The 18,975-nt window shown below is 35.7% G+C and overlaps 1 protein-coding gene across 9 annotated transcripts in view; it reads left to right on the forward strand.

Moving 5' to 3' along the window:
- The window catches only part of SLC4A7 (solute carrier family 4 member 7), a 108,368-nt gene that overhangs the window by 84,355 nt on the left and 5,038 nt on the right, over positions 1–18,975 (forward strand). For 7 of the 9 annotated variants that reach the window (XM_040480000.1, XM_040479999.1, XM_040480001.1 and 4 more), the window contains 7 exons: positions 1,856–2,017; positions 2,201–2,452; positions 6,047–6,115; positions 7,408–7,581; positions 12,167–12,298; positions 14,791–14,888; positions 17,792–17,899. In XM_040480000.1, coding sequence (XP_040335934.1) covers positions 1,856–2,017; positions 2,201–2,452; positions 6,047–6,115; positions 7,408–7,581; positions 12,167–12,298; positions 14,791–14,888; positions 17,792–17,899 — 995 coding nt within the window. The remainder of the gene's footprint in view (positions 1–1,855; positions 2,018–2,200; positions 2,453–6,046; positions 6,116–7,407; positions 7,582–12,166; positions 12,299–14,790; positions 14,889–17,791; positions 17,900–18,975) is intronic. The other 2 variants (XM_040480006.1, XM_040480007.1) reach the window with 1 other exon arrangement.

Consider the following 18,975-nt stretch of genomic DNA (forward strand, 5'->3'; position numbering starts at 1 on the left):
CAGAGAGAGAGGGAGACACAGAATCGGAAACAGGCTCCAGGCTCTGAGCCATCAGCCCAGAGCCTGACGCGGGGCTCGAACTCACGGACCGCGAGATCGTGACCTGGCTGAAGTCGGACGCTTAACCGACTGCGCCACCCAGGCGCCCCAAGAATTATTTTTAAAACGAGTGGCCTCCAAAGTACAAGTGCATGGGTGGAAAATGATCCACTAAAATTATATAGAAGGTCTCCTTATATTTTTATTTAAAAATAAGAGAAAATTAGCTTTATAATGTTTACTATATGAATTTTACTATGGAGCACCATTAGTAACATAACACATAGATGCGTATAGAGCCATTGGATATACTCAGTTTTATTCAAATTTTTAAAATTTTGCTGTTGAAAGTATATAATAAAATTTGGATACCTTTGTTTAAAAGCATAGCTATTGCACCACTAAAGATTTTAGGCCTTAATTAAGAGATGAGTATATGGAACTCATTTTATTTTTACCAAGTCTTAGAAATAAATGTAACTGTAAATTAATACTGGTTCGAAATATTGATGTAATTTCCTGCAATCCTGGGCACAGTGCCTTATTTTCATTCCTAAATATATTTTTGTTATCCGTTCATTGATCTAGCTTTCCAGTAGCAAACTGATTTCAAGGGTCATGAGATGCATTGGGGAAATAAATCAAGGAACACTTAAGAATTGTGCATTGTATAGGTAAAATATTTTTATTCAGGTACAGTATTGAATATTAAGCAGTTTAATGTGTATCAGTGTGGGAAAATTAGAATAACTGAATTTGAAAATATTGAATTTCCTCTATGTGTTGACAAATGTTTTCATGAAGAAAAAACAGGCTTAAGGTGAAGTTTAGGTAGTGAAAACACTTTTAGATTTCAATATATCCAATGCCCTCCAAGAAAACTAAACTCTCTTAAGATCTTTTAAAATTTTTATTATGAAACAGATGTTATGTTTCAGCATCAAAATGTATTTGTGTCTAATAAAGTGCCAGGTTTTTGTCAGTAGATGCTTTGGAAAAGTATGTCCGGAGGCCCCAGTTCTGATTTAGTACCGACCCTGCTGAGATCACTAGTCTGCAAGATCTTCAAAGCAGTTTAGTTTAGGGGTTGATCTAGGCAGTAGATGGACCTCACTTTATTTGAAGTAGGTTAGGAGCCTGTCGAAGTGACACTCTGCTTCACTTACCTATTTGTCTATAACAAACTTCCCCAAACATTAAGCCTTTAAAACAACAATCCCTCATTTGTTCATAAATCTGTGGCACTTGGTACTTAAACCTAGTAGGGTAGAGTAGGGTCTCTTGGTTTGGGATCTTTTGTGTGGCTGCAGTCATCCATTGCCTTGATGGGGCAATATACTCCATTCAGATGGCTGAAACAGCTGGGGTAGTTGGCTCCCATCTCTCTCTCACTTTATTGTATCTCATCCTCAAGAAGACTTATCCAGGCTTACTCAACAGCTTGATCTCAGGCTTCCAAGAGAGTTAGAGAAGAAGCTGCAAGGTCCCTTGAGATCAAGACTCAGAAATCACACATTTCACTTTGGCTTTATTTTGTTGGCTGAAGTAAACCATAGAGACATCCTAGGTCCCAGGGGAGGAAGTGGATCCCACCTCTAGATGGAAAGACTGATTACTTGGACTAGCGACTTGCATCGAGGGATGGGAAGCATTCTTGTGGCCGTCTTTGCAAGTAATTCCCGCATATGTCCCAAGATTTAATTTAGTCCTTTTTTGATTCCTTGGCATTTCTTGGAATAGACACAACCTATGATGTGGAAATTTGTGCAGTAGGAGGAAACTTCTTTCTTTCTACTCATCTTTAATTTTTTAACAGCCTACTGATCCAAGTAGGGGCTGGATCATAAGCCCATTGGGAGAAAATCCTTGGTGGACTTTGTTAATAGCCGCTATCCCAGCTCTGCTTTGTACCATTCTCATCTTTATGGATCAACAGATTACAGCTGTCATCATAAACAGAAAGGAGCACAAATTGAAGGTAATTTTTACATTTTGTGTCAGGTGTTATTTCAAGAGTTTGAAGTGTTTACATAATAACTAGAAAATTGAAAGATGTGAGGTGGAAGGAAGTTATTTTTTCTCTCTTTATAAAGTAGTCTAGTCCTTTAACCCAAAAGAACAATTTAGACTTACAAGTATTCATGTTTGTTTCACTTTCCAGAAAGGAGCTGGCTATCACCTTGATTTGCTCATGGTTGGTGTTATGTTGGGCGTCTGCTCTATCATGGGACTTCCGTGGTTTGTGGCTGCAACAGTGTTGTCAATAAGTCACGTCAACAGCTTAAAAGTTGAATCTGAATGTTCTGCTCCAGGGGAACAACCCAAGTTTTTGGGAATTCGTGAACAGCGAGTTACAGGGCTAATGATTTTTATTCTCATGGGCCTGTCTGTGTTCATGACTTCAGTGCTAAAGGTAAAAATCTCTTCACCGCAGTGTTTTAAAATCTTCTTTGTTACAAAGTGTATATGTGGTTGTGTGAAAATGGAACATTAGAATAGCTAAAATTAGTTTCATTTTCTGGAACTTATTTAGAAAATAATATTTTGGCAACTGGTATTTAGTACAGTAGGCATTTCAGTGTTAGATGCATCCATTTTAGAAATATTGTAGAAGGATAGTATTAAGGACTATAGAGTTTTGGAAGGAGTTAGTCCATGGCTTATGATCTAAAAGAAGAATATACCCAGAGAATTTTATAGGCATCTTAAAGGAAGTAATATTGAAACATGGATGAAACAATTCTTTGACCAAAATATGAAAATAATATTGCTGTTAAATAAATAAGTGCATTATTTCTGATAAACTAAACGAAATAGAGGTAGTAGCACTCGTTAGAAAAACAAAAACCACTAATGTAAATGAAGCATGCAAGAAATTAAACTTTATGTTAAATATCTTTTACTTATATCTGACTTTTATTGTATGTATCTTATTGAATCTAGTGATTAAGAAATGGAACAATAACGATAGCAAGTGTAGTGAAGTACCTAATCTGTAATTTTCTGTTTATTATGGATGAACTCAATTCCATTTTTTTCCCTTGGTGTTTTAGTTATTTTTATTGCAAAGAAAATTATTAAGTTAAGAGTTGTGTACATTTATACATTAGGGCAGAAACTTAGAGCATATATGTATGTTACCATATTAACTAAAAAAAAAAGTTAAATACTAGAATTCTTTGACCTTCATTTCATGAACTTTCTAGTAACCAATTAATTCACCAAATATTTGCTGAGTACTTACTGTGCTATTAGGACTAGGGAAATAATAATAAACAGGATACATTACTGTCTGCTTTTAAGACCTTGGCAGTCTAGTTAGTTGGTGAAACAGATAGGTAAATGGGCAGTTACTGCCTAGTGTAAGTGTGTTGTTAGAAGTACTTGGCATAAGAGGAGGAATACTTAGTACCTCTTACGGGGATATTGTCCCCTATTAAGGTAGGTTGCCTTTTAACTTTTTTAAGTATTGACTGCATATAGGCAAAAAATTTCAAATAGAACAGCAAGAAAGCTCTAACTTGAAAAGTTAGTCTGCCAGTTTTCCCTCACTTTCTAAAAGCCGCTCTCCAGAGGTAAACTCTTTTTAACTTCTCTATTTCTTATTTTGGTGGCTACAAACATTCTAGTTTTACATACTTTCATAATTTTACTTTTTGCTTTATTATTTTTATACTGAATCTCTTTACCTATAAGACAGTGAATCGCAAAAGTTTAGTCCAGGGACCTCTTGGAGTTCACAAAAGCAAAAGTGTTTGGGGGGAGCATGTCCACAGTACCTATTAAGAACATAAAGGGGGTTCTGAGACCAAAAAGCCTGGGAGTCTGTCACGTAGGGGTGGATGTTTCATAAGGATTTAGCACACTTCAATGTCCACTACCCGCTCTCCCAACTGTCACCTGCGTTGGGTTGATTCTGTTTTTAGCTTTATTGTAATGGTTACTAACATTTACTTTCTCTGCTGTAATTACAGTTAAACTGTCCATGCTTTTTTTTCCCCTGTACGTTAAATTATAAAAATGTAAACCTTCTGGGAACACATAATCAGCATTATGATGGTATGATATATATGTTCACTGAGAACCAAGCAGTGTGTGATCTCCCCGTGTGGAGACAGAAATAACCCTATTTCACTGATCTGCCGCTGCTGCTTAAGAGTAAGCGCCCAAGCCTTAGGACCCAGTGTTTTCTTAGTGTCTGTTAACTTCCCTTACTTTGAAAAAGAAAATTGCCACTTTTTCTTACATTTCTTCTTTGTATTGCTAAAGGAATTCCTGGAGTAATTTTTTTTCCCTGTGTGATGCCATGGGTGGTAAACTTTCATAGTTCTTGCTTGTTTCAAATTGTTCTCATATTTGATTGATAGACATGCATTTCAGTGTTCAAAAAATTTTTTTTTGAGATTATCTTTTCCTATAGATCAGTGGTCTGAATAATATGTGTGATATCTCTTTGTTTTTTGTAACTTCAGAGGCACTTTTTTCCTTTCTAAAAGTTACCACAATTTCCTTTTTACTCCTGGTGTACTGAAATTTCACTTGGTTACTTAGGTAAATAGATGGATAGAAGACTTTCATTTATCCTGCTTGTCTTTCGATGGGCCATTGTTCTGTGGAAACTTACGGGAATTTTCTGCCAATTCCCGTTTATTTTGTCTTCTCTCTGTTAGATATTTCTTCAACTTCACTTAGGTAGATACTAGACCTGGATATGTTCTCACATTCCTGTCCTGCCACCTCACTGTTAATGAAAATTTCCTGTTTTCCTTAGATTGATCTCTTTAGTCTCATCAAAATCATTACAAAATTAATTTTAATTATTTTGATAATTATGTCTTTAGATTTCCCTCTTTTCATTCTGATCATTTATTTTTCCTGGCATTCTGAAGTTGCTTTATGGATGAAATATTTTCCTGAAATTTCCTGAGGATTTATTAGTACTTATTAGATTTTTTTTTTTAATTTTTTTTTCAACGTTTTTTAATTTATTTTTGGGACAGAGAGAGACAGAGCTTGAACGGGGGAGGGGCAGAGAGAGAGGGAGACACAGAATCGGAAACAGGCTCCAGGCTCTGAGCCATCAGCCCAGAGCCTGACGCGGGGCTCGAACTCACGGACCGCGAGATCGTGACCTGGCTGAAGTCGGACGCTTAACCGACGGCGCCACCCAGGCGCCCCACTTATTAGATTTTTAACTTGTTTTCTTCTCTTTCTGAAGTACTTTTTCCTCCCACATTTCTTAGGAAGGAAATACTTGGTTGTTCAGTAAAGTGAATGTGGTTTTCCTCTGTAGCTGTTAGGTCTTTTTTCTTTACAGGCCTCTCTCTTGGTGAGAGTGCTGCTTGTGGTTTTTGAGTAGATGACTGGAGCCTGTTAATGGCTTTCCTGTAGGGTGCCTAGGCACGGCAGGTAGTCAGTTGGGGATGCCTCTAACTGCCAGAGTAATATGGACTGTCTTTTGGGGGTGGAGTTCAATTATTATATCAGTAAACGGTACTGTCGTATAATAGTTACTATATGGAAGTGATAGCAATAATAATAACTCCTGCCTTTTTTAATTTTTAGTTTTTTAAAGTAAGTTTTTATTTTAATTCCTGGCTAATGCTTTGTGAGTGATCAGTACTCACCAAGTGCTTTTCTGAGTATTTTAGTATTTGAAATCCTTTCATCTTAATGCAGTCGGTTGCAGAAATAAAGCATAGAGAGGTTGAGGCTCCAGAGGAGGTTAACTGGCTTTTTAAACCAAGCAGTCCAATTGTAGTGCTCATGCTCTTAACCACTGAACATACTCCCGTTTCCGGAAGAAACATGCAGAAGACCCAACGGTTTTTCAAGGTTGCTCCCGTTTACTAGCATTTTCCTTATTTCTAGAAGAGTTAGGTCTTACCTCTGAAAGATCTTTTAATTCTGTCTGCATAGGTACTCACTATGTTTTTGTGTATTTATTATTGTGAAATTGTTTGAGTAGCATGAGTTCTTATTCTAACTGTGGTCGTTTTACTTGCAGTTTATTCCCATGCCTGTCCTGTATGGCGTTTTCCTTTACATGGGAGTTTCCTCATTAAAAGGAATCCAGGCAAGTCTGAAGTACTTAATGATTTTGTTGAAAGGCTTAAAAATACTTTAAGTTTGCGAAGATTGTTTTCATGATGGTAGTGATGTATTCTCAACTCTGATATTTTGGGGGGCAGGTTAACTGGTGACTTCAGATCCACATTTTCCAAGCGATTATTGCTTACGACACATTTTCCCCTCAAGAATGAGGTCATGAACTGATATGGTCCTTGCCTATTTTTAATTGAAGCCGATGAAAGGCCTTGTAACTATTGACGAAGATTAGTATAGTGAGAGGGAGGATGTCGAGGACTAGAATGGTAATACTGGCTGTTTGTATGGTGTGAGACAGTTTGTAAAGCCTAGTGTGTCTTATTATCTGTGATTCTCGGAACAACACTGGGATGTAGGAAAGGAAGAAATACTAATTTTGCCAACTAGAAAACACAAATAGAGGGACTCCCTGAAGGTTCTTAACTAACTGAGCAACAGGACCAAGACTGGAACCCAGTGCTTTTCCTACTCTGTCTTGTTTATAATACTTCCTGGAAAACAAACCTGATAAAATTTAAAGATTTGAATTCAGTCTTTGTGTAAAACATTTAGCTCATAAAGCCCTGTTAGTACCACATGCCCATCTCCTATCATGAAAAGCATGTTGTCTAAAGTTGCCAGCAGCATCTTATTTTTTTCAGTAGTCCTGGATCTCCTCCTCCGCTGGTCAAGAAATGATCTCATTAACTCACTTGCCTCCCCCCGGCTTTACAACAATTTTGTGAGGTAGATAGGTCTGGTCTTACTCCTAATTTATAAATGAGGAAATTAAAGCTCCAAAAGACCAAGGAATTTGCTCATAGCTTTCTTTCCAATGGGTAAAAAATTGGTGATTGTACTTCAGGCTGTATTCATAGACTTGATTATGTTAGAGTTGGAAAGAGCCTTGAAAATTGTTACCTTTATTGTACATATTAGAAAACAAGTTCAAAGAGATTAAATGACTTGCATATTTGCTTATAGCAGATACATTTATCTAAATATTTTAATCTTCCAAATTAAGACACTTTGGTTTGAGTTTTCTCATTAAATTAATTCTGTTAGTTCAAAATGATTGTTGATACCCTTTCCCCATTCCACCCTGCTGGGTCCAGGGCTTCTGTACTGAAACTTCTCCTATATTCTCAGAACATACCAAGGAAGTTCTAGCTTAAATCACAAACTCTTAAGGTTGAATGTAATTTCTTTTCCTAAGTAACAGAAATGATATTTTTGTTGACTAATTGTCTTGCTTTGTTTTGTTTACCATCCAATACATAGTTCTTTGACCGTATAAAATTATTTGGAATGCCTGCTAAGCATCAGCCCGATCTGATATACCTTCGCTACGTGCCTCTCTGGAAGGTCCATATCTTCACGGTCATTCAGCTTACTTGTCTGGTTCTTTTGTGGGTGATAAAAGCTTCAGCCGCTGCGGTAGTTTTTCCCATGATGGTAAGGTTGTTTTGTTTTTGTTTGTTTTTTTCAGACTTTGTCACTATTTATAATAATTACATATCAATTTACTTATTTATATATTAATCATTAATTCTGTTGAACACAGTAATTATTTTACTAACATTTATATTAGTAATATAATGTAGTAATGTATTAGTAATATTTACATATGAGAAAGAGAATAGCCCATTTTAAGCACCATAGGTGTTTTGAAATATGAATTGGCCCTTTCTAGCTATTAAACCAGTCACTTTAGAAACCGAATTTGCTTGTTATTTCTAAAGTTTGTTTGTTTTGTTTTTTTTAGTCCTTGGGCTGTAGAATGCTGTTTTTTTTTTTTTAATTAAAAAAACATTTTTTTTTTAATGTTTATTTATTTTTGAAGGAAAGAGAGACAGAGTGTGAGCGAAGATTATTGTGGAGGGGCAGAGAGAGGGAGACACAGGATCCAAAGTGGGCTCCAGGGTCTAAGCTGTCAGCGCAGAGCACGACGTGGGGCTAGAACTCACAAACTGAGAGATCATGACCTGAGCTGAAGTTGGTCACTTAACCGACTGAGCCACCAGGCGCCCCCTGTTTTGTTTTTTTAAATAACTTTCAGAATTTAAGATGTTTATGGAACAAAGATGATAGCCAGGTATAAAAAAGCAAAGCAACCAAAACAACATATTTCTTTTATAGAATGTTTCAGTACATCTTTCTCAGGAATTAAGAGATCTAGAAGTTAAAAAAAATTTTTTTAGATCATATTAATAAGACAGTATTGTTCACTAAATTATCATAGAATATCACATTTTGCAAATGGGCAATATTCATCCTTTTGTAAATACCGTGTAAACATTGGTTAGTACATGGCCACAAAGAAAATCTTAAAAAATTAAAAAGCTTAAAAATTATCCAGGTAATATTTCCTGATCACAAATAAATTACATTGCAAATGAATATTGAAAAACACTAAAGATATCTTAAGTATTTAGAAATTAAATGCTGAAATAATCCCTGGGTAGAAAATTGAGTTAAACATTGTGGGTATTTCAATGGAGAACTTATAACAAAGTCTGTGAGATACACCTAAGATACACCTAAAGTTGTAGAAAAATGTATACCCTTCACAATATATATTATTAAAGAAGAACTTAAACGCTACCAATTTTTTTATTTGTAAATATCGATAATAAATAAATTCCTTCCAAGCTTGAGTAAAGAAGAAAAAAAGAGCAAAATATACAAGATTAAGAGAGAGAAGAGATGCATAACCATAGCTATGGAGGAGATATGAGGGACTTTAAGAAAATGCTACATGAATCTATAGGAATAAGTTTGAACATCCAGAGTAGAGGTTGACAAACTATTTCTGTAAAGGGTCAGATAGTGAATATCTTCAGCTTTGTGGGTCATAAGATATATAGGCACTTCTATAACAGGAGAGAAATGTCCACAGTTTCTTATTGTTGAAATCTAAAAAGTAATTGTCCAGTTTTTTTAAATGAAAGACTACTAATGAGAAAAATGAAATTCTTTCTCATTTGGGATAATTTTTCTGTCATTTAATGACATTCAAAGTTAGTGTTCCCTATTACCAAATCAATTCCAAATGTTCATCTTTACAAACTATTCTTAGGTCATAGTCCATACAAAACAGGTAGAGCCAGATTTACCCAAGGGCTGTGGTTTACCTACCACTGATCTAGAGGAAATGGATTAGTTCTGTTCTATACATACATTTCTGGGAGTTAACCCAAAGAGAAGTATAAAATCTATGGATATGTAGAAGTCAATTGCACACAAGACTGGGAAAATGGTTAAAGATCTGCTCTTGGATCCTGGGCCCCAGATGGGTTAACAGCAGAGTTTTAAAGAACAGTTAGTTTCAGTACTTCTTAAATTATTCTAAACCAAAGGAAAAGATGGAAACTTCTGCATTTTTTTGGGCATGAAACACTAGCAAGGTCTTAATACCAAAGCCCAATAAAGTATGAAAGAACGATGGTGACTTCTCTCGTTACCAATATAAGTGTAAAAAATCTGAAGATATTAACAAATAAATAAATTTATAGTGTTTCTATAAGTAATATATGATGTTAAAATGGACTGGGATACTTGAGCAGCAAGCAAGAATTATCAACATGATTAAAGATAAAAAGACTTTTTATAAAATGCAGTCACTGTGAATAAAAATTTATAAATGAGTTTTAATATAGGGAAGCCAGCTATTATTATTATTTGATATGAATTGAAGGTTCTAACTATGATATAAGAATAGTATAATAATTGGCAAAAAGAAGAGATAACATTATTTGTCAGTAATGTGATTATATACTTATTAACTCAAACGACTCAAATTAAAAAAAAAAAAAAGACTAAAAGCTCTAATAAAATTAGTAAGAATTTTGTTAGGGCAGGTGGTTACCAGAAAACCATTGGCTTAACCAAAGAAATGTATTATATGATAGCTGTGGATCCTAGAAGTCTGAAATCAAGGTGTGGATGGGGCCCTCTAAAACCTGTGAGGCAATCCTTTTTGCCTCTTCTAGTTTCTGGCAGTTTGTTGAAAATCTTTGGCCTTCGTGTTGCAACTGCCTAATTCCAAACTGCCTTCGTTGTCATGTGTTCTGTGTATCACTGTGTCTTTATAAGACCATTTTTGAGGACACTGGACATATTGTATTAGGAGCCCACCCTACTCCAGTATGACCTCTTAATTATATCTGCAGCAACCCTATTTCCAAATAAAGTCACGTTCTGAGGTACAGGGGGTTAGGATTTCAATACATCTTTCATGCGGGACACAATTCAACCCATAAAATGTGGAAGTACATAAAATTAAGACCCAAACAAATAGGAAGATATACCATGTTCTTTATTTTGCATTCTTAGTATTGTAAAGATGTCACTTCAGGAATGAGTTGTATGAGTTTATTTGCATGTGTTTGTGTGTATGTGGGGAAGTTGTTGTCAGTGTGAACTGGGTAATTTTAAAGCTTATGGAGAAAAATAAATGCCAGAGTCACAGATAACAACATGGATGGTAGAAGTGTTCTGTGTGTTGTTCGGGTGTAGGTTTCACAGATATGTACATGTGTCAAAAGCATCAAACTGTACATATGATATTTTTCTATTTTAATGTAAGTTGCATATTAATAAAAAAGTAAAGATGTAATAAATACCAGACGAATAACAAAACAAAGATAATTAAGAATTCCCGGCGGGGTCTGGGGTGAGGGAGGGACTTGATTGTTCCTATGCTGCTACCATACTGTTGTGATAACTAAATATTTAAGATTTGCTGTCAGGTGAGGGCAGCTAACATAGTATGGAATTGACATGGGTGTAGACATAAATCAGAAAAATAGAATTTATCAGAATATATGTGAGAATTTACCACTTGAATACCATAAGTGGGGCATTTCATTAAAGATGATAACTCATCTACATGGGAAAATGTAGTATATAGTCTTGGATGATTTGACTCTGAATGGAGAGCTAAGGTTGCTTCCTTACTCACTACCTTACTCAGAAAGAAACCATAAATGAATTCAAGACGTAAGTGTTAAAATGTAGTAGAAGATTTTGAAGAATATTATATAGTCCAGTGATTGAGGATAACTTCTCAAGATAGGGAAACCCAACTGTAAAAGGAAGAAAGATCTATTTAGCCACATGATAATTAAGTGTTTTCTATGAATGTAGTAAGTAAAATCGTATTGTGAACTGGGAGAAAGTATTTGCAACACATAAGGCGAATAAAATGCCTTTATCTAAACTACACAGAGGTCTTACGAATTCATGAATAAAAGTCATAAAAAAGCAATTGAAAAACAGGCAAAAGACAGTAATAAGGAAGATGGTAAGAAGAAAGGGAAGAAGTCCAAATGGTCAATGAACATTTGCAAACGTTTCTTCAACCTTAGTAGCAGTTAAAGGAAAGCACATTAGGGGCGCCTGGGTAGCTCAGTCGGTTGAGCGTCCGACTTCGGCTCAGATCATGATCTCGTGGTTCGTGGGTTTGAGCCCCACGTCGGGCTCTGTGCTGACAGCTCGGGGCCTGGAGCCTGCTTCAGATTCTGTCTCCCTCTCTCTCTGCTCCTCCCCTGCTCACAGTCTCTCTCTCTCAAAAATAAATAATGATTAAAAAAAATTTTTTTTTAATAAATAAATAAAGGAAAGCACATTATATAATTGAAAAGTTTAAACCTAATATTGGGAAATGGATTCACTAATGCATTGCTTAGGAGATTTTTAAAATTGTATCTATCTATATAACGTGTATAATTTAGTCATAAAAATTAATAATCTTGTTTTACTGTGAAGATACTATGTATGCTTAATTTGCTTTCTAATTTTATGCAGAGTGCAAGCGATTTATATAGGAAAATATTAAAAATGGTATTTTTAATATCTTTGAGCAGGAAGTTTGAAAGATAAATAGGTAACTCACTTTCTTTGAAATAAGATGGTATATGAAATGATTTTTAAATAAAATATATGCATCACTTTTTGGTTATTTATCATTTGATACTTTTTTTCCCTTCAAATGATGTAGTTAATTTTTAGTTAATATTCTCTCCTCCACTTTTTTAAGGTTCTCGCATTAGTTTTTGTACGCAAACTCATGGATCTGTGTTTCACAAAGAGAGAACTTAGTTGGCTTGATGATCTCATGCCAGAAAGTAAGAAAAAGAAAGAAGATGACAAAAAGAAAAAAGAGAAAGAGGTAATAAGACCAGAGTTTTAAATTTACACGATTCATTGTTGCTTAATACTTCGTACCAAGTAGCAGGCACTCTTATGGTCACTTTACAGGAATCAGCTCCTTTAATCCTCCTAAGAACCTTATCATTATGAAGTGTGGGTACTTTTGTCATTCCCAGATTACCTATAAGGAAACTGAGGCAGAGGGAGGTTAGTAGGTAACTCCCAAACATAAGTTCTTACCCATTTTACCAACTTGCCCCCTCAAAGCCCTGACCCAAAACCAGCCTTTTAAAAATTACGTATCTAGGGGCGCCTGGGTGCCTCAGTTGGTCAAGCGGCCGACTTCGGCTCAGGTCATGATCTCGCGGTCCGTGAGTTCGAGCCCCGCGTCGGGCTCTGTGCTGACGGCTCAGAGCCTGGAGCCTGTTTCAGATTCTGTGTCTCCCTCTCTCTCTGACCCTCCCCCGTTCATGCTCTGTCTCTCTCTGTCTCAAAAATAAATAAACGTTAAAAATAAATAAATAAATAAAAATTACATATCCCATGTGTACTTAATTAACAGTGACAGAATTTAGCAGTGTTAAAACATAGGTAACAGAAATCTTAAATTCATAAGTACATTTTAGCGTACATTTAAATTTTAACATTTTAATATGACATCTACATAATGACAAAAAGGACTTTAAATATCATTGTACGAAAAGTACAATTTAAACTCAAAATTACTTTTTCCACCTAATTTTTGAGAGAAAGCAACGTAGTATATACCTTATATTGTGTAGTATTTACGAAAATGAGTTTATTAAACTTCATGGACAAATATGTTTAAGGCTTGTTGGTATTTTTTTCATAGTTTGGATTGATTATGCAGTGCTGATTTATGGCAGAATTGCTGGCTTTATGATTACTTTTTAAGAAAAATCATGACTCTTTAATCAGGATACTAATTGGAAATACTGATTTGAATGGAGTCTCCAACATTTTTTAGAGATTCTTGTTTCCTTTAAAACTATATTATATGTGCAAATGTTGATGAGCTTTTGGTGAATTTTCAAGTACGGTAGAATTTATTTATGAAATACTTAGGTTAAAATTGCCTGCGTATTATTTTCTGTATTAAGTCGGAATAAGGGTCAGTGTGTATAACAGGAGACAAAAGTACAGGGGGCTTAAACACAAAGAGCTCCTGGGCTCAGGTAGAAGAAGTCTTAGAAGAGGGGTGAGCTAATGTGACAGTTGCACCGTGTTGTCCGGGCGCTCCTGGGCTGCGCTCTGCCGTCCTCAGCACCGTTTCCATACTCAGCATCCCCTCCTAGGTCGAAATGGATTCTGAGCCAGAGCTGTCATATTAGCATGGGAGGCTGGCAGGAAGGAGGAGGGGGGATAGGGTGAGAAAGCAAAACCTGCCCTCCCCTTACTGTCCTGTTTTAAGGAGTCTCTCCAGAACTGTCATCCAGTAAGTTATTTGCGCATCTCATGGCCACATGGAGTTGCAAGGGATGCTGGGAAATTGAGCTTTGGGTTTTGGGGGTTTTTTTGATGATGACTTTTTAATTATTTTTTTTTTACTGTTTGTTTATTTTTGAGAGAAAGAGAGAGAGAGAGCGCGAGCAGGGGAGGGGCAGAGAGAGAGGGAGACACAGAATCCGAAGCAAGCTCCAGGCTCCGAGCTGTCCGCACAGAGCCCTTTGCGGGGCTCAAACTCACAAACTGTGGGATCGTGACCTGAGCCGAAATCGGACACTTAACCGACTGAGTCACCCAGGTGCCCCATAACGCTGACTTTTTAAAAGCTGGGCGTATTGCCACCTTCAAATAGTGGGATTTCTGTTGTTCAGAAGAAGAGTGTGAATGCTCTCCCAGTCCATCCAGCCCCTGCCCCCAGTGATTATGACGGCATGATTTTGGGTCATGTCTCCAATAGAAGTTGCTCTCCATCTGGGGTGACATTTCTCCTCCGGGGTCGTATTTCAATGTTTGAGAAATTTTTCATTGTCAGAATTGGAGGGGCATCCAGTAAGTGGAGGCCTAGGATGCTACTTAACACTAGGACTAGTGTTACGTACTTACTAGTCATAGTAAGGCCTGCCCCTTACTACAGAGAACTGTTTGGCCCTGTCAGTATTGCTGAGATCGAGAAACCCTTCCTTTACAAATGAAGTTTTGCTTACAGTGTATCGTAATGAGGTTTCACAGAATTTTATCTCTTGTTCTGTGCTAATAATTGATAATAAAATTTATGTAGCTAAATCTATTTTTAAAATAGTATTAACGGTTAAACTTAAATGAACGTTATAAGCATTTACAATTTAGTCTTTCCAAATGGTTGTGTTCTGTTGTGCCATAAGTATATGTTTCTAAGAGTAAAAGGACTTTTCCAGCCATGGCAAATATGTTATATTTCAATAATATTGTTAGTTTGGGTTTCCAGTTCTTGAAGATGTTACATATTAATTGGTCCTCCTGGAAATATTCTGGGAAAAGTAATCTTTCTGTGTATGTGCCCTGAAGGAAGCTGAACGGATGCTTCAAGCTGATGATGACACTGTGCACCTTCCATTTGAAGGAGGAAGTCTCTTACAGATTCCGGTTAAAGCCCTGAAATATAGGTGAGATAAAACTTTATCTTGTAAAATGTATTTTGTATACACTTCAAGTACATGAATAAACCATGTAATGCTTCATTAAAGTAGCGATCTTTATTTTTAAAAAGATGACAAAACTGGCATCTAGCATATCAACTAACCGGGGGCTTCATGAATTCGAAAGGGAGTCGCAAGGCCCTTCCCTTCGCAGGTGATAGGCCAGACTTAGACCAGAACATTAAACCAACCCACATGCCAAGCAGACAAGAGCTACTTGTCTTGGATCACTCCTTCTGTTTTAATGAAGTTTAAAGTGAGAACACAAAACTCAGAATAGTCCCATTCTCTCAGTAGTATAGGTTTTTCCCTTCTGTCCTTTATTGGGGCTGTGTCAGAGTGTGTTGAAAGATAAACGTTGGTAATCCATTGTCTGATAACCTTCCAAATTTTGACTATGTGTAGAGGCCCTGGAACTCTCCTACTTTGCAAAGGTGTGACTTGACTATTGTCAGTGAGGGCTCATGTCACGGACAAGTTGCGTTTCATACATAGTTTATAATGTATGATTTTAGTGGTTTATATGTAAATTTAAGAACCAAAGATGGTGGTAAATTCTGTCTTTAAACTCTGTGTACTTTTTTGTAGTTTTAAAGAATAAAAGTCTATATTATTTATGCACATATCTGATTTCTGGTTCCACATTTATTCTATTTCTGATTAGCGCTTGATAGTAGAAAAGTCAGGTATAGAATGTATATAGGTTCCGTTTAATAGAAAAGGTTTTTTGGTATTTATTAACTTCAGATTTTTTTCATTTTTAATTAATCTTTATAGTTTTTATAGATGTTGTATTTAGACTTGTACATGTTGATTCGTTTTGATAGATGAATTCATAAGTAATGTTCCCTCTATAATTTTTACTGTTAATTTTCATCGTTGGTATTAAGTACTCTGTGTCACCTTTTATGATTTTCCCTCAAATCTTTCTTATGTTCTTTAAATTAAATGCCAAGTATAGATGTCTTGATATACGCAGCTATAGTGCTCTGCTTTGCTGGGTTCTGTAAATATTTGTTCAATGAATTAGTGTATTAATTTTGTTGGACTTAAGACTATAGGAGCTGCCGTGATGGTTATTAGTGACTCATCAATTTGCTGAAATTATTTGCCACTTAGTCTCTCTAGTCTGCATTATCCCTTTCTCAGTATGATTATACACGGGCCTTGACAAATTTAAGTGGAATCTATACTTACACTGTCTGATATTTAACAAAAAGGATGGTTATCTGTACATATACTTTTGTCTCTTTAAGTGATGGCACAGGCCATGATAAATGCTGCTTTGCTTAAAATTTGGTCATCAGGAATGCCAGAAATCGGCTGATCTGTTTATCTGTCATATTTTATAGTCTTAAGTAGCTTTGGATTACCTGCCATGAAAATCAAATGAGGTAATGCAGGAAAACATTTGGAAACTGCAAAACTCCATTAAACATGAAAGGAATTTATTTTTTTTTCCCATGTAGTTTTATTTTGGGGAATAACGAAACGTGTACTGTCTTCAGAAAAGTCTTTAATTTCAGAAAAGTTCTTAGAGGAGGACATTTTGAAGCTAGAAAGTGCTTCAGGAATGCCTCTCTTCAGTTATTTGAAGTTGGCAACAAACCAAAGAAATGTTTAGTCACAGTAGGTAGTTTCAAGTTGGAATGGCTCTGCCATTGTGAGTTTGGGCCTTCAAATTTTTTGCACCTTAAAAAAATTGACTTGGTAAAGCACCTTTTCCTAGAGATTCTTTAAGGACCATGTTACACTTCTCTGCAGTCTTATTTCTTCATTTATTTATTTAAATAAAGTTTATTTATTTATTTTTTAAATGTTTATTTATTTGAGAGAGAGACACACACAGAGTGTGAGTGGGGGAAGGGCAGGGGGAAAGAGAATCCCAAGCAGCCTCTATGCTCAGCTTGGAGCCTGACATAGGGCTTGAGATCATGACCTGACCCAAAATCAAGAGTTGGACCCTTAATCCACTGAGCCACCCAGGCGCCCCTGCAGTCTTATTATTTTAAATGATATTGGATTTAAAGTGTAAACAAAGCTAGCACTTTTCTAAAGGACTGCTGTTTAGTCATTTATCACATAGCTGCCATCACATTGTGAATTTAAGGTCTAATTTGACATTTGTGTTTGTCACTTCTATGCATGAAATGTTACTTTTTGGTGAAGAAAAAGGGCTTGCAAATATATTTCTATTAACTTCATACCACTTTCCTGTGACTTGTGACTGATAACCTCGAGCCCCAGATTATTTATGGATATGATCATTATTGGATTCATCTCAAAGGAATGTTGCAATATTTTATAAAGACATGGAATGATTACATTTTTCTCTTCCAATGAAAGGACAGTATTTCGTTCTTTTGATTTTGATTTTGATTGCCTTTTCAACCATTCTTTTTAAAGGTTTTTTTAAAAGCTATTAAAAATCAGTTTTTTTTAAAAAATAATAATCTCAATTTTTCTTTCTTTAACTGGGGATATTTATTTGATGAGATTGAGATTTTTGCCAGGTATGAAAGTTTTCTAATTGTGTTGAGGCTATATTTTTTATATTTACAAGCACATTAATGTAGTCTTTTATGTTATTTCAGTAATACGTTTAGAGCCAAGATGATCATCTTTGGGCATCATTGCCAATTTATAATCTTAACTCCTAGCTTTGATTATGCAGAAAGATACAATGCTTCGTGATATCTTTATAACAGAACTACATAATTCTGATGTTTTTCTAGACCTTGGTTTAAGTGCAAGACAAAGAGCTTTCTCAGTTTTAAGTTGATGAAGACAAATATTATATAGTCAAGAGCGACAACATTAATGCTTTTGCAAGTACTGAATACTAACCAAAAAGTATATTTGTTCTTTAGTGTTGATCCCTCAGTTGTTAACATATCAGATGAAATGGCCAAAACTGCACAATGGAAGGCACTTTCCATGAATACTGAGAATGCCAAAGTAACCAGGCCTAACACGAGGTAGCTGTAACTATTTACGCATTTTCTAACCGTAGCCGATTTTCAGTTGACTTCTGCCTAGATAGCTATTTAATAAAACCATTACATTTAACTCAATCTGCATAAGTTTTATTCTCTTAACAAAACCAGGCTTCTTCTCTTCTTTCCTTCTTCCTTTCATCTGTCTATCCATCATTTCGCTGAATACTGGAAATCAGATATAAGTGCCAAAGAAGTTATTTTTTTAAACTCATGGTTGCCTATTTCCAAAAAGAATTTGAGCCATTTTAGAATAAAAGTGAATATCACCTATGGTAATATGGAATGAGTATATAAAAGATCAGAAACCATGTACAGAAAGATAATTATTAGGGGTTACATAAATTCTATAATTGGACGCTCCCTCAGTCATTCTTTCTGATGGTCCAAGCAAAAAGACAGACATGATTGTTTTCCTTGTTTGGTTTTGTCTTGTTTTGTTTTAGCCTGCCATTTCTTCAGGTGAGGTAAATGTTTTCCTAGAAGATAGTTGGAAGAAATTTAATCCATGGATATAACGGTCATTCAGTTTTATAAGGGAGCATGGACTCCATAACTATTTCATACCTCCTTCCTTAGATTTTTTGTTAGGTGCCCAAGGGTACTTGATTCCCTTGGGTCTGTGGAGAAATGAGGTGTTATCCAGCAGTGTACTCAGTCGTTCATACTCAGCAGGTATTCTGTGTCACTTTGTACCAGACTCGTTTTGTGTCGGTGTATTCTGCTTGGATATCCAATCAAAACTTTCCCAGACAAACAATCACTAGCTGTTCCTCATTAGCTATTATCTTTCTGGCCACTGTCTTTTGATAATAATTGGTTAGGTTTTGTTCATTCCTTCCTTACCTCTTCTTAGAGCTTTGCTCCTACTTAATCTCTATCCTTTTTTTTTTTTTTTTTTTATATCATTTCTTGAGTTCTGATTCTCTAAGCTGGACTATTTCCTTCTGTCTTTGATCTTAAAAGTTTTTAAGTTTAACTCTTTGTCATTTTGTATATTCCATGCAGCTAGAATTTAGCTTGATATTTTTTTTACTCTTAATTTTCACACCTTGTCA

Source organism: Herpailurus yagouaroundi, unplaced genomic scaffold (genome assembly GCF_014898765.1).
Source record: "Herpailurus yagouaroundi ecotype Mexico unplaced genomic scaffold, PumYag 159, whole genome shotgun sequence".
Lineage (NCBI taxonomy): Eukaryota > Metazoa > Chordata > Mammalia > Carnivora > Felidae > Herpailurus > Herpailurus yagouaroundi.